Source organism: Strix uralensis, chromosome 4 (genome assembly GCF_047716275.1).
Source record: "Strix uralensis isolate ZFMK-TIS-50842 chromosome 4, bStrUra1, whole genome shotgun sequence".
Lineage (NCBI taxonomy): Eukaryota > Metazoa > Chordata > Aves > Strigiformes > Strigidae > Strix > Strix uralensis.
The window spans coordinates 114,676,857-114,698,994 of record NC_133975.1 but is presented as its reverse complement, the minus strand read 5'-3'; the positions used below and the strand labels follow the sequence as shown (position 1 = coordinate 114,698,994).

At 37.5% G+C, this 22,138-nt stretch overlaps 1 protein-coding gene across 9 annotated transcripts in view; it reads left to right on the top strand.

The window, feature by feature from the left end:
• The window catches only part of RPS6KA5 (ribosomal protein S6 kinase A5), an 82,074-nt gene that overhangs the window by 26,490 nt on the left and 33,446 nt on the right, over nt 1-22,138 (top strand). For 4 of the 9 annotated variants that reach the window (XM_074868603.1, XM_074868602.1, XM_074868599.1 and 1 more), the window contains 2 exons: nt 2,838-2,953; nt 3,740-3,847. The exons of 1 other annotated variant lie outside the window; for it this stretch is intronic. In XM_074868603.1, coding sequence (XP_074724704.1) covers nt 2,838-2,953; nt 3,740-3,847 — 224 coding nt within the window. Of the gene's footprint in view, nt 1-2,837; nt 2,954-3,739; nt 3,848-6,301; nt 6,368-22,138 lie in introns of those variants that run through there. 4 more of the 9 variants (XM_074868605.1, XM_074868604.1, XM_074868606.1 and 1 more) reach the window with 3 other exon arrangements.

Here is a 22,138-nt window from a genome sequence, read left to right as displayed (position 1 = left end):
ATTTATTGAACCTTTATTAACAGGCTGATTTAGACATTAAATCAATGAAATTTTATTAATGTTATATGAATCTACATGACTGGCTGTCAATTCTTAGGAAGATGTTCTATGCACATACCTTAGTTTCATATACTACAGTGAGATAATACAGGCATTTGAGGAGCTCAAGCTTAAATGGAGTGTTCACTAGACTTGTTTTGAAAGTATGAGTTGAAAATTGTAATAAGGATACTTACAAATTCCTCTGACCAGGACATTAAAGAAATAGTAAAATATTGTCACAGGCTGGAAAATGCTAGAGATGGTTAGAAATACTTTGATAGCTTTGTGATTCCTTGATGGTTATCCTTTAATAATTAAGGGGGTTTTTTGTTATTTAAGTTATCAATTAATAATTTGGAAAAAAATTTGAAAGATTAAATGAGACAGAATGTCAACATGTGTTATAAATATTATAGTACTGTTCTTTAAATCCAGATATTTTTGGCTAGAATGAAGTTTAGATCCCACTAGAAATATTAAAAAAACCCAGAAAACCAAACCAAAAAAACCCCGCACACCTGAGTTGGATGTAGTTACCTAAAAATAAATACTTAGTAATGGAGAAATTTAAGTGACAAGGATAATTAGAAGGTGAAAAAACCTCTTATATGAAGGAAAAATTAAAAGCTTGACATTATATTCTCATAAGAGTCAAAGCGGAGGGACCCCAGTAGTTCTGAAGAACATTACATAGCAGATAGTGCAGACTGGGCACATGCCCACCATAACACAATGTTAAGGTGATGTTTAAAGCAAGAAATTCAAAGCTGGTGTATAATTAAAGGCCTTTTGTTTTTGTTTTTTGCTCTCCCACAAAGTCTATGTGAATCCATTCTCAGAGTATTAGTTGGGGCCAGAAAAGTCCTTTTTTCCTTCTTCTTTTTAGCAGAAAATGGAAATAATTAGAGGGGGGTTAAAAATTTATTTTAATCACTGTTTGTAACAGTGAAAGTCTCTTCTACCTAACATGGCCTGAAGCTACTTTGTAATTCAGCTGGGCTTCACACCCTCCTTGACAAAAAAACCCCAACTGTTTGTTGCAAGTTTTTATGTGTCATTATGTAAATCTTTGTAAATCACTACTTTGATTTAATTTTGAAATTTATTTCAGAGGCTGTCTCTGTTTTTGTACCTAGCTGAACTTGGTGTATGAGCAGCATGTCATTTCAGTTTCAAGAGGTTTTAGAATTGGAGCCTCAGTGCAATATTTAATACAGTTCTTCATGCCATCAGACTATATAGTGGTATGAATTTAGTCTGGATCGAGTGCAGATATGCAGCTGCATTTCTGCCAGATTTCCAGAATACACGGTTTGGAGTTGATTCCAGTTTTTATGTTGATTTTAAGCTATGATTGAAAGAACAAAGTAGTGTATCCATGTGAGTACCAGTTCCATACAAAGTTTGTCACATGAGGTTAACCTAATACTGATAAAAAAATCTGAACTGTCCAGTGGAGTTTATATTGGAGTAATTGATTTTTTTTTTCTTCCTATTTTGTCAGAGGTGCATTTGATCTAGCACCAAGAATTTGAAGGCTGGTTGTTTCATAGGGCTGTGGTTAGTGTTATAACTTGAAAAGAATGAGGGTTGTTCTGCCACTCCTGTGGCAGCTTTGGTTTGTATCTGTCACAGTCCTTAGAACAGTGCCTGGGAATTCCGTTCTTACCTTGTACTAAGTTAGAAGTTCTGAGTAGAAAAATTTCAAAAATTTGTCTCCATTATCTTTTTCTCCATAACTAGAATGCTGAGGTTTTTTTGGAAGGAGGAAGCAATTGTAAAATGTGGATAATTTAAACTTTCTAATAAATTTTTTTCATATGCTTACTGATATAGATAAATGATCTTCCTCACATTGTTTGGGAAGGAATACTAGTAGAATCAAACAGAGAACCGGAGAAATAAAGGAGAGAGATCAGTGTGTCTGTAATGTGTATATATGCTTTCTCCTTCGAAGTATTAACTAACTTATAATAGGATTGGACCTTTTTCATGGATTTGTGTATTAAACCAATGAATCTATAGAAACCATAATCAAGAAAATCTTGAGTAAGATGTTGTGGGGTATGTGCCCTGCTCTGTATATGTAGACCTCATATACAATATGGAGGCAGTGGGGTTGCAAATTAATGGCTTTAATGTACATTGTTAGCATAAACAGTTCTACCTCTGCAATGTGTTTGTGTTGCAGTGGAGCTCTGCTGTAGTAATTACTTTTTTTTACCCCCTTCCCGACTGTGAGAAAACCCTTGTGTCATAGCCTGCAAAGAACGAAAGTGTGGTTTCCATGAGGGAAATCTCCTCCAGGAAGTTTTGCCATGAACGTTCCCCTTGCGAAGAGTAAATCTTGTAATTGCCCATAGTTGCTTATTTCACCTAACACCTGTTTTCTGAATTGCCTTTTTTGTCAGTCTGCCTGTTGCTCTTAAGTATTTCATAAGAGTGTACAAGTATTCTGTTTGTAGATATAATTTGTATTCCTTTCTCTTCATATTCCTAAATAACTAAAAGACTGATTTTGCAAAAAATATTTGCATTTATAATTTATGGATGTTTGAGGCTTATTTTATGGTTTTGCTGCTTATTTAAAAGTTGGTCGTGTTCTTCCATCAGTCCTCTAAGAAGGAAATTGAGTATTTTACAACGTGATGAAATATTGCTTTTACTTTATTGTAATTCAGTATCTGATTCCAGAACATCTTATTTAATAACTTACAAAGTACCTATTAATATGCCAATAAGAAAATTAAGTTGTCAGAAAGTGAAATTATAAGGTTCTTTGTTCTACTTTTTAGACTATATAAATGGAGGAGAATTGTTTACTCACCTTTCACACAGAGAGAGATTCTCAGAAACTGAGGTGCAGATTTACATTGGGGAAATCGTTTTGGCACTTGAACATCTCCACAAGGTAAAGTAACTTTATCCTAGTGCTGATTTTGTGGAACTACAGCTGTGTTCTTCTCACATCATATGAAATTTCGTAAGGAGAACTGGTTCTTTAGATGATTTTAAATTCAAAGTAACTTTAGCAATGAGACATTAGTTGTATAGCTAGAAATACTTCCCAATGAAGTGTCTACTCATGTGCACTAGATTAAGGCTACAAGTTTTTGTCTGCGGTCTGAGGAGTGTTATTGACAAATGATTGTTAATGCTTACCAAATGGTGTATATCAGTAAAACTCATTTATAGTCAACATGAACAGTGTTTGGGTTGCGCTGTTGTTCAGTTGTCCTTGTTTTGAAACAATTAAAGAGCAGAGTTCTGAAATTTTGGCACAACTGTAGACATGAAAAGTGTTACAGTTTTCAGAGGTAGTAAGTAGATTTGTAGACTATTACAAAGTATGCATGTGTGGTCTAGAACATATTACAGAAGCATCCATTTTCATTCAGCTGAACTGAGTTTTGCACTCAACAGCAAGTATTCAGTCACTTTTAGATTAAAGGATATAGTGTGTCCTTTAAATGTTAAGGCATTTTAAGGCACAGTGTAATTTCCTGAGAGTTTTTAAGTCGTTCAGTTATTTCTTCAAAGGCGTTTTAAAATTGTCTTTTTTGAGGTGCAACTTTCAGGTGTCAGATTACCTTAATAATGGGAATTTTGCTAGCTTCATATTTAAATACACTAAAAAATGTCTCCTTGATGTGGTTACACTGATTTGGAAATACTTATTCTTATATTCTGCTTGCAGTTGGGGATTATATATCGGGATATAAAACTTGAGAATATTCTCCTCGATTCTGATGGCCACGTGGTGCTGACAGACTTTGGTCTGAGTAAAGAGTTTCTTACTGATGAGGTGAGTATTTGAATCTCTAGTAGGTGTGGACAGAATCCAGCAGGATCACAAAGTCAGATTGTGTCTCATTGAAATCATAAACACATTTGAGAGGGGAGGAAAAACTGCCTTCTAGACTCCTACTTCATTGAACAAAATTTAGTAGTCTGTTTTACTGGGTTTTGAGCTTTCAGTTCATTGGTCTTTGGCCTGCCAGTGTTGTTGGACATTTTTGTCTGTTCTAGTTTTCCCTGAAATGCCTTTATGCTGTCTCCTGCTGCCCTTTATGTGAAAAAGGAGAGATCCACATGAGTCTGAAAAGGCACTTATGTTATCATTATCAGATGCCTTTTTAAAAACGCTTGACTGTGCTAATACTTTGCAGTGACTAGGCAAATGGTATGCTATGACTCTTCTTTATGCTAATAATAATTATTGTATTATTATCTTGTCTGTTTCTCATGTCTTTGTGTCACTTTTGATAAGCTTAATTGCCAGCTTTTAGGATAAAAGCTTATCTCTTATTAAATATGTGCATAGTACCTACCATGGTGATCTCTGGCTGTTGATGTTGGTTGTTAATTATTTGTAAGGTACAGTTTCATCTCCAAATATGCTTTTAGATTTCAGAGTCAAAATTGCTCAGAATTTGACTTCTGAGAGAATTTTAAAATGGCTATTTTTTGGCTTTCACTTTAGGTATCAGAGGTATTGAAATCTGGGACTGCAAATCTAAAAGTCTTTGTTAGAAGCAGCAGAGGGATTTTCTAAAAATAGGTAACTGGTAGTTTCCTCTAGAATATTTGCATTTCAAATGGAGTCTGGTAGGATTTGGGAAGTACCATTTTAAGAGATATGAAATGTTACTTTTTGAAGCAGGGAAATAGTACGGATAATGTCAGTATATTCCTTTTATAGCATGAAACCAAGATGAGGTTCAACTGGCATGACAAGGGATTAGCAGCAGATTGCCAGACCAGTGCAAGAGACAAAGTACAGGGAGATGCTGTTTTCAGCAGCAAGGAATGGTAGTAAAAGGTGTGGCTAGGGAGAGTAGGACCTGCTTAGAGTTATGAGAGAAGCTATGCTGGGCACAGGAGACAAAGTAAAGTACATGGAATAGTATTACTGCACCAATGAGAGAGAAAATGAGCAGTCCTCCAGCCTTTGAGCCAAAGTTAAATGAAGCTGAAATCTTCTCTGGGATAAGAATCATAATGAATCAGGACCTTCTTTAAGTTTCAAAACAAATGGTTTTAGGAAATTTATTTCTTATCTGTGCTCAACCTTTGGGATATCATTTACAAGCAGTGCAAGGAAAAGGGAGGCCTATGGATAAGCATCAGAGATGCCTGTCTGTTTTTCCCACACTCTGAATCGGATTCCTCTTCAGTCGTTAAATAAAGCAGTCTTGCTGCTTGGTCATTTAATGTTGGTTCCTCTGACTCTAATCCATTCTGTTTTCAGTATATACCTCAGAAATCTCTTCATTTAACCATACTTTTATCACATTCTTCACATCTTATATTTGTCTTCCCTGTCAAAAAAGCTCAACATTTCTAGTGTTTCTTTTAAGGAAAAAAGTAATTGCAATTGTATTGTTTGCTTTCAAAATCTAAGAAATTGTCTGCACTTGACTACAGTTTTGATGTGTGCTCTTGTAATTTAGCTACTGAACCTAAACGTGATTAGAATGGCCCATTTACACATAAAAATTGACATTCCATATTGTATCCTCTGTAGACAATTCAGCTACTACTAGAACATTTACAATTCACATTACAAAAGATACTTAACTTACACTTCTGAACCCATGTATTTATAAGAGGTAAAATTGCCTGTATCACTGCATAGCTTTATATCTGTTTTCATGCTCACTGGGTAACACTTTTAAATAAAATTACACAACTGCGTAAGTCAGATAAGTGTTACATTTGCAATTTAATCAAGAGCAGTATGCTTTCCTTTCTCCCCCTTTCTTCACACTTCTTCCCTGTCCCACTCTGGTTCTTGCAAGAACTTTGCCATTTAAAAAGTATACTTATGCAAGGGGAATTTATTCTAGTAACCCCTCTCTTTGGATTTTATTTTCTGAAACAAGATACATTTAGGTTAAGAATGTATAAAAATTATCAGCAATTACAAGCATGTACTATGTTTAGAATTCTTATCAGAAAGAATTCTTTACTGTCTATTTATGCATTTCAGATGGTTTTGTAGTTAGGGATTCTTGCTAGGAAACATCATAGTTCAATGTTTTCATTATACCTGCTTTAATCTGATGGTTGTTAAATATTTCCAGGTACCTGAGCAATATAGAATCTAACAGAAGTTGTTTTATAATAAAAAGAATGCACTATTTCTTGACTGTAATAACTATACCAGAGTAATTGACTAATCAACAATGATGAGATGGGAAACTGCTTTTCCTAAGCATGGTTTGAGTGAAAGGAAGCAAATGTGTGTGACTTCTAGGAAAACAGAAGCCTACTGATTTCTGCCACTGCTACGGAAGCATGAGTGTGAAGAGTGCATTGTCAAGTATCCTTTTTGTTTTACAATTATTATGTGAAAATGCTTATAACATGCAACAATTACAAATCCAAGTTGAAAGCAGTGTAGTTTTAAGAGCTTTAAAATGTGTTATACTACCCTTTCAGTGAAAACTGAAATTTGTCTTGTACAGGTGGCAGTCTGGTTTTCCCTTTGTTTTATCTTTAAAATATGCTTGTATTTACATGCAAAAAGACAAAATAACCTGACTGGAATAAAGTAATTGACTAAAAATGATTTTTCATGTAGGATAGGTCAGTATCACAAGGTATTTAGGTATGAAATGATTTCTGATATTCAAATTTTACTTAATTTCATGAAGACCTACAGTTTGACTAGCGTAACCATAGAATGGGATTAGGTAAGAGATTAAGAGGTTGAAATGAATAGTACCTTTTTAGTATTAAATTTTATGGCATTTGCATTCTTAGCCCTGTGATGAATTTAAGGCTAGTCTTTCTGATTTTTATCTCTCAACTAAATTGCAAAGGAAATTGGGTAAAAAAGACACTTTTTAGCCTTACGCTTTCATGCGTCTGTGAGTTCCTATCTGACTGGGATGTGGACGATATTTGCACATGACATTAATATAAATTATCGGGGGGGGGGATTGATGGGACTGACAGACTTTGTATTGAAACTTCTACAACACTACTTTGTTCATTGCAGAAGTACAATCACTTTGTTGCTGTTTTTTTTTTTTTTTTCCAAGAGTTTTGCATTTCATTTACCTTTAAAAAGCAAAATGCCTATGTTGGTATTTTTTTGCCATCTTATTGTGTAGTATCTTTATCTTCTGGATTTGTGGTTTAGGCATATTTTTATCTTATGTCACTAATAGCTCTTCTTGTATCCAGGAATTGTTTTGATTTGGTTAATGTCAGTTTAAGTCATCAGGTCTGGTCTTCATTTTAATGTTTATTGTTAAAATGGTACTTCATTTGTTCAATCTTTTTTAACCCTTCACATGTCCTTTAGTTCTGTAACTGCATTAAAAATCATATTTTAGTATATATGGAGAGCTTTATGTCTTAAAAATAATCCAAACACATTCACTGAATTATTGTAGTAGTAATCTATTCAGTTAGACCATGCATAACAACATTTTTTGTTGATTAAATTCCATAAAGTACACTTTCTTCCTGAGTATAGTGAAATGCTTCATCATTGGTACATGTTTTCTGCATTAGCTGAAGTTCGTTTTGAAGTTTTTGTGTTTGTTTAATGAAGTTTAAAAAAATTATGTAGTTATTGCTGAACGTTGTCAGTCTTCAAACAGTGTATCTGAGAGCATACAAATGCCTCAGTAACAAATAATGTAAGAGTAGATATTCTGTATGAGGGATGATTGAATTATAATCTAAGTCAATGGGATAGATATCTGTCTGATGTGTAGAATGAATAGTTCAGATACATTATTGTTTTCCCATCTGAAAATCTCTTGATCAGAGTTGCAAATTCAGTTATAACTGTCAGATGCTTTTCACTGTTGAATTGTTTGCTTTCATTAGCTGGTTGAGTGAACATTTTGTTCTGGAAAGAAAATTAGTATGTAATTTTAAAGGAAATTTCATTAAAGAAAAAAATCCTAAAAAGGTGTTTAGTCCACTGTGGATTTTGGTAGATGAAGTAGTAAGAGATTCATACACATTCTTAGAGCAATTTAAAGGTAGTGCAGAACAGAGGGAAGAGACTACAACTTGATTCTTTTGTGCTGTGTGAACTGTCACCTCATTTGAGTAAGCTGGTAGATTAGCTGTGCATTTGACTTTAAAAGACCCTTTATAATCATCTAATTAAAGTGGTAATGTCTGAGCATCGAAATTTGATAGTGCATCCTCTGAACTTTGAGCACTCTTTTGCCTAGATGAGTTAGAATAATTTGTGCTGTGGATGACTGTTACTGTATCTGCTTCCATTTTAGTTAAACAATTGTTCAGTCATATAGATATAACACAGTTACAAGGAGTAGATTTACATTTCTGCAAAGAGGAAGAAGTAAGAAACAGTAAACTGAACAGTGAAGTTAGTCCACAGAAGTTAACACTGGTTATAGATATGTCTGGACAATTAGTTATTATTTCCGTTATTTTTGAAAAGGAAATGAAACAATGGCAAAATCTTTTTGCTTTAATTGATGTACTTCTGTTGGTGTTTATAAGTGTCCTGAAACTTAATATTAAGAACATACCACTCTAAAAGCAAATAACTGAACTGGACTCATTTAATTGTAAAGCCAGGTCATCAATGACCAGATAACTATTCATGCCTCACCCAAGAGCTATCCCTTTTTCAATTCTTACCACAAAGATGATTGTGCTTTCTGACTGTGGAGCAATAATGCAGAAGACTGGAGAACAAAATACATTCTGTCCAGATTTTGATGCCAGAATCTCAAAGTGCTTGCAAGACAGATAATGATTTCTTACAGTGACTGCTCAAAGGATATTGTTTTCTTACTGTAATATAACACTTAAAAATCACATTTTTGGGGAAATACTGATCCATGTGTTAAATAGCTTGGTATCTTCTATCAGATCTTAGAATGATATGTTGCTAGTTAACTCAGGAAAATTCTGTTTCTGTTTTCCAAGGGGAAATAAAGTAACTTTTTGAGGGTAAACACTGCCACCCTTATTAATCTTTTTTTCTCATAGATTTCTCTTTACCTCTTGACTTACTGCGAATACCTAACTTCAATGGAACTTAGGCAACCAGGTGTGGAAAAACTTACATGACCAGAGATTTGTGGACATATGAAAATGAATTTAGAACCGGGTGGATTGCTTTTGAGCAAAATTGTTTGCTCCTACTCCTCTACCTTTTACATCTGGTGCTTTCTGATACTGTAAAGGTTTATTTGGCATTTCTTATGCTTTTCTTTACATTCTGTTTCTTAAAAATAAATTTTTGAAGGCCTGCAGTGGCAGCTAGTAGAACTCTTCCCAGAATCGGTACTCTTCATACCTTATAATTTTGCCTCTGAAGACAGAGTATTTTTTCAGGTTTTGCTTTGTATACCATTCTTATGTCTTTTAGTAGTTACCTCTCTCTTCTCAAAAGATGATGCTTTAGAAAACAAATCTTCCAAAAACTGGAATTTTGAGAAGAATCTAGTACAAAACGTTCATCTAGGATGACAGTGGTGCATACTTGCATTCCTCCCACACAATACTGTGCCTCTTTCTGAATTTTTTTGCCTGCAGAACTGAGACTTGTTTTCTTTTCTCTTAGTTATTTGCTTTATAAATCCATTATCAGGAACTGGTTTAAAGAATTCCTTGCAGAACTGCAATTGCATTGCACTGTGAAAGCAAACATAGCCATTGTATAAATCTGTGAAAAGGGTTTCTTGAACCTCCACTTGACATGAGATGAGTGTAGCCTTGCATTGAGTTATGTTTTGGGGCCACAGCTGTAGAGGTCACATGTTTCTTGGCTGGTGTGTGGTACCAGGTTTAGCTGTTCTTGCTCTCCCTCTTAAGTGTGTGTTCTGATGGCAGCTGCTGGCGGACAAATCTCATGCTTGCTTGAAAAAATCAGTGGTCTGATTCTATGTCTGTTTTGGAAGCAGAAGTCATTACTGTGTCTAGTTCTGGCATGAGGTATAGTAACCAATGTGGTATTTTGACTTAACTGGCTTTTTCAAGTAGGAACAGTCACCAGAAGAGGAGTTTTAATTAATTTCAGATGATCATATAAATTTATTTTTTATTAAGTCCTCCTGAGGTGACATTTCAAACTAGTGGACCTTTGATCTCTGTCATATTGTTTGGAACCATAGTTCTTGGTCTAGGCTAAACCTTTTCTTTTGTACTATAATCTTCATTATGACTTTGTTGAATGCAGCAGAGCAGTCTAACTAGTGTACCACTAAACATTTTTCCTGTCTTTGTTCTTCCTCCTCTGTCTCCTATGGAGATCATAGTTTTGGTCCTGATATAGGAGTTTGTTGTGGTTTAGACCCAGCCAGCAACTAAGCACCATGTGGCCACTTGCTCACTCCTTCTGGTGGGATAGGGAGGAGAAAATAAGTCTCATGGGTCGAGACAAGGACAGGGAGGGATCACTCATCACTTATGGTCACGGACAAAACAGACTCAACTTTGGGGGAAAATAATTTAATTTGCTATCAATAAAATCAGAGTAGGACAATGAGAAATAAACCCAAATCTTAGACACCTTTCCCCAACCCCTCCCTTCTTCCCAGGCTTGTCTTTGCTCTCAATTTCTCTACCTCCTCCCCCTCAGCAGCACAGGGGGGGTGGGGAATAGGGGTTATGGTCAGTTTGTCACCCATTGTTTCTGGTGCTCTTTCCTCTTCAGGGGGAGGACTTCTCACACTCTTCCCCTGTTCCAGTGTGGGATCCCTACTGCAAGAGACAGTCCTCCATGAACTCCAGCATGAGTCCTTCCCACGGGCTGTAGTTCTTCACAAACTGCTCCAGCGTGGGTCCCTTCCATGAAGTGCAGTCCTTTGGGACCAGATGGCTCAAGCGTGGGTCCCCCATGGGGTCACAAGTCCTGCCAGAAAAGCTGCTCCAGCATGGGCTTCTCTCACCACTGGGCCACAGGTCCTGCCAGGAGCCTGCTCCAGCGTGGGCTTCCCACACGTTCGCAGCCTCCTTTGGGCATCCCCCTGCTCCATTGTGGGGTCCTCCCCAGGCTGCAGGTGGAGATCTGCTCCACCGTGGACCTCCATGAGCTGCAGGAGATAGCCTGCCTCACCATGGGCTTCACCATGGGCTGCAGGGGAATCTCTGCTCTGTCACCTGGAGCACCTCCTCCCCCTCCTCCTTCACTGACCTCGGTGTTTACAGAGTTGTTTCTGTTGCATCCCTGTCCTCTCTCTCTGCTGCAGGTCACTCAGCAGTTTTTTTCCCCCCTTAAATACGTTATCCCAGAGGCGCTACCAGCGTTGCTGATTGGCTTGGCTTTGGCCAGTGGTGGGTCCAACTTGGACCTGGGGAAGTTTCTAGCAGCTTCTCAAAGGAGCCACCCCTGTAGCCCTTCCCCTGCTACCAAAATAGTACCACACAAACCCAATATGAAGTTACAGCTACAGAAGCAACAGTCTACAGCTGAGAGAGCTTTTGGGTGAAGCTCTACTCTTTCTGATATGGACAGCTTAATTATCCAGTGTTATGTCTGGGTATTATGACCAAAAAGGCTCCCAAAAGAATAAAAAAAAAGGCGAGAAAAAAGAAACCAGTCAGTGTAGCATGCGCTTTGTTGGAACAGGATTTTTGTTTTTCATTTTAAATCTACATCACATCTTTGAACCATGAGAGGGCTATTCTGTCGATTTTTGTATGCCTTCCTAAATTGAGATGACAATTATTGTTATTCCGGACAGTTAAAATGATGGTAATGAATGTTATGGATCTGATTTCTATGGAAACAAGATTTTTGTTGATGCATTTTTATTTTTGAAGTAAATATCAATAAAATCACTTTCAGATAGGATGATCTCTAAGGTTCACTGAAGGTATGAGGCCAGTTTCTGCATGGAATTTAGGCTTTTCATTCTTTACTTACGGTTTTCCTGAAGTGCAAAATCCATTCAGCAGGTCAGCTTGTTAGTAGCACCTCTGCTATGTGGCCTCTACAGCATTGCAAGTAAATTTCCATTTATGACAGTATTCTTTTGATTTATCCTATGGCCCTGGTTTTCTCATTAAACTTGCCCAGGGAACTCTAATGACTCACTCAGTAGCTTATAGACAGTTTGTTGATGACTGATGTATGAGATACTCTGTGTGATACTGCTGAACTTTTCAACTGCTTAAGTTGTTTAGTCTTATAGTCTGTTTCTAGAAGAACTGTTGTTCTTGAGTAGTTTGTCAGGGAGCAGCAGGACAGGGAAACTGTTCCCCACTTCAGTGTGAGCTGGGAGTTAAGGGTAACAGTAAGGCAGGCATGGATCAGTATGCTCCCTGGCCAGTGACACAGTCCCACAGTTGCCAAACAAGAAAATCAGAGCAAGTCTAGTGGCAGTACGACAGGCTCAGACAACAGTCCAGTGGTTATCAGACAAGCTTGTTGTGAGGAGGGAGGCTTGAGGTCAAGCCAGGATTTGAAATTGGTGGATCAGGATCAGTGAGGTACACAGCCAAGTACAGGCATACCTGCTCAGAACTGACCAAGCATCAAGAATGGGAGCCTGAACTTCAGCTTGCAGCAGAAGGCGGAGGAGGCACCTGACAAGGTTCCACACAAGTTACTTAGCTGTGTTGTGTCAGTATTGGTCTTGAGCACAGTTGCCTTAACTGCTAGGATTGGGGAAAGAGGTTGCAGAGTCTGTTGTTACGCTCAGGGCCTTGACATGGTTATCTGAGGAAAGTTTTCACTATTTATGCTTGTAGTCAAAACCTGAGTTACAGCTTTCAGAACTCTAATTACATCCACTTACAGCTGTACAAAATAGCAACAATAATAATACTGTCCCTTGTTTCCTAGAAATTGTGCTATATTTTTTTAATTTGATTAATGTGATTTGCTACACTGCTGATAGAGCATAGAGAGGGTCTAATTAATGCAAGCTGGAATTTAAGTTTGGACTTTAAACATTTGTTTAGAGGTATAAGCAGTTAAGGAAGGTAGTTTTACTCCAGCCTATTATCCTGGGTTAGTCTAATGAAAAGCAACAGTGAGAATTCTCTAGCACAGTAAATACTGGCATCTGTTCATACTTAGAAATGATCTACCACTTTAGGCATTTGGGGAGATTAAGAAATGGATTATATGTTGCTGTTGAAGGGACAAGAAAATTCTTTCCTTTGATAACCTGTGAAATTCTTTAGGTAGGCCCATACCCCTAGTTAAGTCTGAGTCTTCCTACTGAATGCAGTAGCATAACATATCCTTTCTAGCCTTTGCTGTCTGAATTTGCTTATTTCTCAACTAATTAGTTTTCTTCAACCTCATAAAAATAGTAGAATGAATGATGCTTCTGTCAATATCCAAACATGCACTGAAGAAATTAAAATTATTAGAAGGGACAGTTTAGTGTGTATTGTCTAAAATGTTCCTCCTTGTTAACTAAGAAATTGGTAAAACCATAAAATAGAATGGTAATTTGCCATACTATTGTGACTGAAGCTATCCCTGTTACACTGACACTGAGAAATATGCATAGAGATTGCAGGAACCTCACAAAAACACATTGGCATTATCCGTCAAGAGGATTCACTGCCGATTTAGTGTTTCCAGTACTATTACCTCTTGCTGACATTTCTAGTTCTGCATTGGAGTCTGCTCTTCTGCTTTACCCTCTTGAGTGAGACCTGTGGAAGTGTAACATGCAGGTTTCAATTGGGATGACTTGTTCATCACTGGGTGAAGTGTCACAGTCCTAGCCAGGTATTAGTTGCAAGTACTTATGCAGAGTGTTGGGACTTCTGCATGTTCAATTTAAATTAGTGCCAGGAGCTGTTAAATACCCTAGTACAAGGTTACATACTTGGTATTTTTTTCGGGACAATGTTGTTCTCCCAGGCAATTTTTTTTACTAAAGCCTTCATGAGCGCATACTAGGGATGTTAGTTGCCGTCACTGAACCTTCAAAAGAGAATGATGCAGTCTATTGTATGTCTTTTGTTTGAGCAGACTGACTTCTTCTGATAGACTCTTGTAGCTGATGCAAAAGCAAGAGCAGATTTCACCACACAAAGTTAAGACCATGTGAGAAGAAGCATATGAAGTCACAGAAATTTTTCTGTGGGTTCCCTGTTCAGAATGTTTATGAAGCACTGCTTAAGAAACAGAATTTTTCTTAAGTACAGCTAGTATATTGATACTAACTGTAACTGAAACAGTCATTTGAGGAACTTCACAAGCAAGTCTGGATTTATCCAATATAACCTTGCAGTCTGTGACAGTATCCAGTGCCATTTACAGCAGTCTTTCTGCAGATACCAGAAGTACCTGGCAAGGCCAAATCTTCTTGAAGAATCTGTTGTATTAAGTCCCCTTTCTTAGTTTTGTAAAGACTTGTGAAGCATTCTGCATACCTAAAGATTTTTGTACATCAGGGAAATGTTTCCTGCCACAGTTGAAACATGCGTGTTCTGGTCTCACTGAATCGTAGAATTGTAGAATATTCTGGGTTGGAAGGGGCCCACAAGGATCATCAAGGCCGGCTCCTGACTGCACCTAGGGCCACCTACAAGTTAAACCATATATCCAAGACTGTTTCCCAAAGATGTTCTTGAACACTGACAAGTTTGGGGCAATGACCACTTCCCTGAGGAACTGTTTCAGTGCTTGACCACCCTCTCAGTGAAGAATTTTTTTTCCTCATATCCAGTGTCAACTTCCCCTCATGCAGCTTTAAGCCATTCCCTTGCTTCCTATCACAGGACACCAAAGAGAAGAAATCGGCACCTCCCTGTCTGCTCCCTAGCAAGAGAGCATTGTAGATACTGTAAGGTTACTCCTCCATTCCTCTGTGCTTCACTGAACAAAACCTCCACAAAAGTCATGCCCTCTAGTCCTTTCACCATCTTTGTTGCACTGCTTTGGACACATTCTGATATTTTTATATTCTCCTTATAGTGGGGCCTAAAGCTTCTCACAGTACTCACGGTGAGGCTGCACCAATGACGTGTATAGTGGGACAGTAATTTTTTTTGGACTGGTTAGCTATGATGTGCTTAAAGCACCCAGGATATACTTGGTCCCTTTTTTTTACTTGGACACACTGATGACTCATACTGAGCTTACCATCAACAAAACCCCCAAATCCCTTTCTGTAGGGCTCTACTCCAGACTCTTGTCCCACAATCTCTACATTGATCTCTCATTGCAGGAGAGATTAACTGCCTCTGGTTTCCTTCATTAGAGATTGGTTGATGTACCTAGGAAACATTAATGACTTCAAGGGTAAAGCTTCTCTCTGTATTTCTCCTCCTTGTAGTTTGTGCTCTCCAGCAAGTAATCATCTTGGCTGAACTTTTCAAGAGCCAAAAGCACAGCGTCCCTGCAGATCTTATTTACTTTAGAACATAAGTTGGAAATGCACCATCTTGTGCAAGAATTAAAATACTGTGGTGTCACAGAAATGTTGCCATCTGCCATTCATTTCTATTCCATGTGATCCCTTCCCTAGTTGTGAGTCTTATCCCTGTGCAGAGACATCTCTTTTTTGGCATCTTTGTCTCCTAAGAAATTGCCACATGCCATGCACCTGGTAATATAAGACTTATCCTCCATCAGAGAAGAGAACTTGTGTTGTAAATACTTATGAATAACAATCAAGATTACAGATTTTCCTGTATTAGAATTTTTATTCACTAAAGAGAATTCAGAGCAAGGTCTTTATATTCATCATAACTTTACCAGTTCCAAAATGTTGGCTTGAAAACTTAAATCAGCTGGAGACTGGCTTTTTCTTATATATATATTACATGCAGAGTGCTTCCATTTTATTGTATGTGAGAGGCATTTTCACAGAAGAGTGGTAGATTTTACTTGCAGCCCTGAGTATTTTATAGAAGTTGGAAACATAGTAGTAGCTCATGTAACTTACACGGTGTACACATTCACATGAAGTATATAACCTGTTAGGTGATTGCTTAAAGAGAAGACCCAAGATACATGTTTTAGCTAAACTATGATTTTCATCAGTTTGATTTTTCATCCCTATACCTGATCTGAAACTTGGTATGGAGAATTTTACTACCCATGCAATAAGGAGGAATTGTCCTTGACTTTAAGTAATAAGACCATAGCTGTATTAGATGAAAAACCTTTTTTAAACTTGCTATGCAATTTCAGAGTACCTCCAACAACAGTTAAGCATTCCTCTTGTCTTGCTAGGTCATAACATTTTGAAACCTTCATAATGATGAGGTCAGATTAAGTGAATGAAGCAATTTAATTTGCCAGCTAACAAGTATGGACAAGCATAGGAGTCCCGTAAGAATGTTGCTGAAATCTCTGAAAGAACCCAGCCAAAACATATGTAGTAATTCTCTTACTTCTCTGTAACAAAAATGTGATAAGAACCACTAAGTAATTCTTGTCTGGACTGGAGAATTTTTCAGTGGACTCGTGGAGAGTCAGTCCTGAGAGCAGCCCTGAATGCCTTCAGTGAGCTTCTGTCTGGGTACTGGGTTCCCTTCTGTTCCATTGCACCCTCTTGCTCTGCGTCTTTATGTGCTACTCAGTCGCGGAGTTGTTGCTGACAGATGAAATACGTACCATCGAAGACTTCAACACACTCCAGCTCTAGAGGTTGTCTTTGTGCTCTTTAGCCCAACAGCGCTTACTGTTTCTAGGTTTTGGTTTTGTTGTTGTTTTTCAGTATTGAATACACTAGAGGAGTAATTCTTAAGCTATTTGCTATTTGCTTATGTTCCTAAAATATTTGATATGAATACAGACTGTGAGTCCAAGCCAGTTTAATACCCTTTCCCTAATATTGTGTAGTTTCCATTTCTTGACATTCTTACACTAGAAATTACGTACTCTAGGGTTTAACCAAGCCTTTTGACCAGATCCTAACATTGCTTCTATTAGCAAGGAATTCCTATAAGAGAACACATACACTATTAAAGAATGTTTAGAGAAGATTAGTTTTGGGGTTTTCTTAATTTTTTAAGTAGCAAAATTATTTAAGGAGTCAAGTTTTGTGGTTTGAAGAAATATGATAGTAGTATAGTTTCAGAATGTGTCATATCTGATACTCAGGGTAGTAGTCCGGCTCAGTTAAGAACAAAGTATTTGTGCATTAAGTAGTTGGAGAACAGAAGCAGTCTGTTCTGTTTCAAAGATGACCTTTCATGTAGTTGGAGAACTGGGTCCTAATTGTGAATGCTGAAAAGAATGGCTTCAGTGAATACTTGGCTAATCTTCTGGCTAAAATATGTTTGCACAAAGACTGTTGTGAATAAAATAAGCTGTAGGATCCAAGTGTCTGTTGGAGCAGTGGCATGTGTTGTTTGAATGCAATTTGTCAAGTTGAAGAAGTACTTCAAAGGCCATATATTTAAATGTTAAATAATACCTCTTCAAATTGCAGAATAACTGTTTTAAGACACTTGAGTGCTTTCCATATACGCATTCACGCTTTTGAGATGAAATCACAAATGCTCAAGCACTGAAGCATTTTCCCAAAGCAGTATTTGTATGGCAAATAAATGTTCTCCTTAAGCTTAGTGCACACGTATAAAACAGCATACTTGGCTTATGCCTCAGTATTTTGAGCGAGATACTCTGGATTGAGCATCTGGTTATTCTTTGCGGGTGTGTGGGGTTTTTTTGTTTTGTTTTACCTATGTTAGTATTCTGTTAGCTAGCTTTATCTCAACTCACCCTTTCCAGCATTCACACCTAGGTTGCCTTCATGTTTTTGTTTGGGTGCTTTGCTTTGATGTGTATTTGTTTTGCTCCTGAGGCCTCTGAAACAAGATCTTGTGAGTTCTTAAGACTTCGTTTGATCTTTTTATTTTTGTTTTTGCTCCCATTTTTCCAATGGTCAAAGGTGGCATGCTCCAGTTTGCTCAGTCTGTCCAGTCTGTCTTGTGTACAAATAGCCGATTTAACAAGAGATGGGTGCATTTTGTGCTTAATGTTTGTATAGATTGTGTATTTCTCTTGATGTAACTTTTAGTGACCAACAGAAGTCTAAACAGAAATCTTATCTTCTTTAGTACTGAGCAGCAACATACCGCTGACACCATTGACTCAAGAGGTAAATGCATCAGCCATTGCCTGCTTGAATCTTGAACCTTTCAGTGTGGGTCATCTTTTGCTCTGGGGCTGCTTTGGAGCTCCAAAAGCTGTTCTTTGTACTTTCCTTCAAGCTGACTTGGATGCCCTGTCTGTCATGCTATGAGTAAGCATGACAATCACAAGATGCAGTTTTCAATTATGCAGATCTTAGTTTCCAGAGAGTATGGTTAACTTGATTTTTTTGAGTCCCTGAACTAATGATGTTATCTGCTCATTGAAGGAGTTATAATATCCTGTAACAGTCCCTTGGGATCTTGTCCTCTGCTCTAAGAAGACTTGTTTTTCTTTACGAATACTAGTTTGGCCCCAACATTCAGACAGTTGTCTACCTGTGTCCTCCTAGCTGAAGATGTCTTCAGCCAAGTATTAAAAAACACTTTGTTTCTCAGATGCAGATCTTTGGGTGCACGTGATAAAATAATGCAGGCCTTCATGCCCTAGGTGCTGGGAGATACCTGTCCTGAATCTGTTGTATTTCTTTGCCCAGTTCCCATGCCCTTTTGGATGTGTTAGGACACTGAATCAGACATTTTCATTGAACCTGGGCTGTGTGAGTTTTTTGTGGCACTGGAAACTAACACAGTAACTTCTTAAATCAGATGTAATGGAGTGGCCCTTTGTCCAAATAGTTGGCTGCCCAAACGCAGTTGGCCCAATAGAGATGAGCCTTTCAGGAGCATGTTGTGCATGTGTGATTCCTTGGCTCTCCTGAAGTCTCATCTAAATCTTGTGGTTCACTTTGGAATTACAGTTCTTATCCCACATACCCTCTTGTGACCTGTTGAACAGTTATAAGACTTAATAACTGTCTGAGCTACCATTGCTTATGTTGCTAAACTGAATTTGCATTGCTGTAGATTAGGATGTGTACTCTCAAGGACACATCCTTGTATTCTGGTAGTGACTGTTTCTTTGTCAGTCAGACTTCTCCTGTAGATGTGGTGGGTTTGATTAACCTCTGCAGAGAAATGGAGTTTCTTCCTCTTGCTTTTTTTGCCACCGTTAATGTGATTTTTGTACTTGATGAGGGAACTCATTAGCGAACTCTGAAGGCATAAGTCCTCTCTGTCTTTGAGGAGAAAAGTTTACACATATCCTTTCTACAACTTCAGGTGATTTCAAATGCCTACCTAGCATTCCTTGCTTATAAAGTAGTACCAAGTGGTGATACCACAAGATCATCAAGAGCATGATGGTGCAAGACCTCCATCCTTCTGTCAGCACTTCTCATTGAATTTTGGAGCTAGATTTTTTGATCTCTGGAAATGGTGTAATTTGGTCAACCTGCCAAGGTGATTGTACATAATCTTAGCAAAGACACTGCTCTGAGACAAATGCTGATCTACATTACACCTCTTCATCTTGGACAGTCAGAGAATTCTAATTCTCTGTCCTAAAGCTGCTTGGTGAGTAGGTGCTGTCAACATTTCCTGTTTGGAAGGCAAATTACACCCTGTCTTTTTTGATGAAGCAAAAGGAAGATGGGATGCTAAAATAGGTAATCTGGAGAAAAGGCTGCAGGGATCATACAGACATGGTATTGAAAGTCCCTTAGCAAGTTAAAGCAGTTACATTTCACTAGGATGCTTAGATCAGTCAGAATGATTGCAAGGAACTTGGAAACAGGGCAGTGCACTATCTTTTTTGTATTGCCGTAAGTGGAGTGGGAAAAGTTAGAGGTCTACCCCATATGTAGTACTAGAGCATTTATTAGGAAGAGTCTGGTAACACATATAGGCACATCCATGGTGCCAGTGTGTAGCTCATCTAGAAGAATAAGTGTTAAGGGAATATAACTTGGTTTTCTAATTTAACAGAGGGATGGTTGGACAAAGTGAACTGCCTGGCTGTCCAGGTGAACCTATCTATGTTCACTGATCAAGAACTCTTAACAAAATTCTTTGTATCAGTGGGTTCATGAAAAGTTGTTGCACTTTTAAGCAGCTAACTGGTTTGAAGTAGCCACTTTGTATACCTTTACTAAAAACCATGCTATTGCATAAACATTCAGGAATGATGCTGAACTTGGTAAAGAAAAACAACAAATCAAAATGAGCTGTTGTGTGCTAGAAGACTGAAGTCTATCTCTGGATTATCTGTAAACATGGAAGCATGTTGATTGGGAACAAACATAATGACACTTTTTCAAAGACAAGGTCAATATTTTTATTAGAGATGGGTTAGCCATACTTCTGTTTCCTTCCATTAGTGTCTGATTGCTAGCTGTTCTGCAACTTGGAAGGGGGAACCACAATGTTTAAGGCATGTGTGCTGAGTGAGGGAAGAAAATGAACACTCTACATTACGAAAAAAAATTTTAAGCTTGCGTATTTGCAAGATGTGCATGTTCAGTGAGAATTCACCAGTAGGTAATCCAAATTCAGTCATTGTTTAATAACTTCCTTTCTTGTCTTACATCTCATAACATGAAGGTATTAATAATGTAGATTCTGGAATTTGAATTCATGTAATAAAGTTGAATGCCATGTAAATTTGTGAGGGGGGAATAATACAAAATGGGGTTTCGTTTTGGATTTTGAAATTTTGGGGGGAGCTGCATACTTGATTTGTGAGTGAAATGTGATTTCACATATGAATGGTGAAGCACAACTTGCAGTGACTTTTTGTCAGAGAATCACAGAATGACCGAGGTTGAAAGAGATGTCTGGAGGTCATCTGGTCCAACCCTCCCCTGCTCAAATATAGTCACCTAGAGCCAGTTGCCCACAAGCACGTCCAGAAGCCTTTTGTACACATTGATGAGATCCCCCTGAGCCTTCCCTTCTCCAGATGGAACAGTCTCATCTCTCTTAGCCTTTCCTTATCTGTTCCAGTCACTTAATCATCTTTGTGGCCCTTTGCTGGACTTTCACTAGTATGTCCATGTCTCTCTTGTACTGGGGAGCCCAGAACAGGAAACTCTTATTGGAGTTAACATTCTTCAAAAATAGTTTTAAAGCCACATGCAGTGCATAATAGTAAAGCCTGTTAGTGACTCCTTACTAAGAGACATACTAACAATGACATGTATATAAGTATTTCTAGTGAAACTTTTAATACTATAAAAACTGTGTTTTCTAAGTAACAGTGAGATGTAGTTGGTGGGGCTTGTAATTTAACAAAACAAAACATAAATGGAGGTGTCTAACAAAGAAGTATCCAGATTTTGTGACTTCAGCTGTCTGAAGTCAGGACTTTCTATGGCATCTTATGAGGGCAAAGTTGTGTCAATTTGTAGTTGAGTCAGAATGCTTTGCGTTCAGACAGCTTTGTTTACGTTCTGGGGAGTGCTGTAGTTCTCTGAGTTTTTTTTGTGTGGTTAAATAAGAAACTATAAATAGTTGGTATCAGTGCATATTGTTAATGGTCACCCTGTAACAGTCATAAGCTGGTGCCAACAGGGCTTCTGGATTATGATGCTTGTATATGTAATGGAAAATCAGTGTTGATAGGAAGAAAATGCTCAGTGGGTCCATTTTTTTTTTTCCTACCTAATGTTGAATTCCAATTTACTGTTTAATTTCTTGTTAAGAACTCAGCTTGTGATAATCATGTACTTTCTTCGTCTTGGCTCTGTTCAGCCTTGAATTTCAGCAGTAGGCCACTTCTAAACTGAAAATGAGGCAAGAGCTAAAGGATACAAGTACTTACCTATGTGGATTAGAAGTTGAGTTTTTTATAGACCTCATTACAAACATATCCCAGAGTGTTTTCAATTTATAAATACCCATTTGTGATTTACAATATGAGTTTTTAATATTGAAATTTAATTATAAGAGATTATTTTAAATGATACAATACCAATTTTTTAAACCTCCAAAATTATTTTGGGTGTTTTAAACACTGAAGTTTGCAAGGGGCAAAACAATACCGTAGATATGAATTTAAGAAAGAACTAATTTTCAGATACTGTTTCAGAAGTTCCATGTTTTATATTAAAAGCTAAAATGATTGCAAAAAGTAAAAAAGGTAAAAAGGAAATGTAATTGAAAATCAAAACCACCAATTCTGTATAGTAAGGAT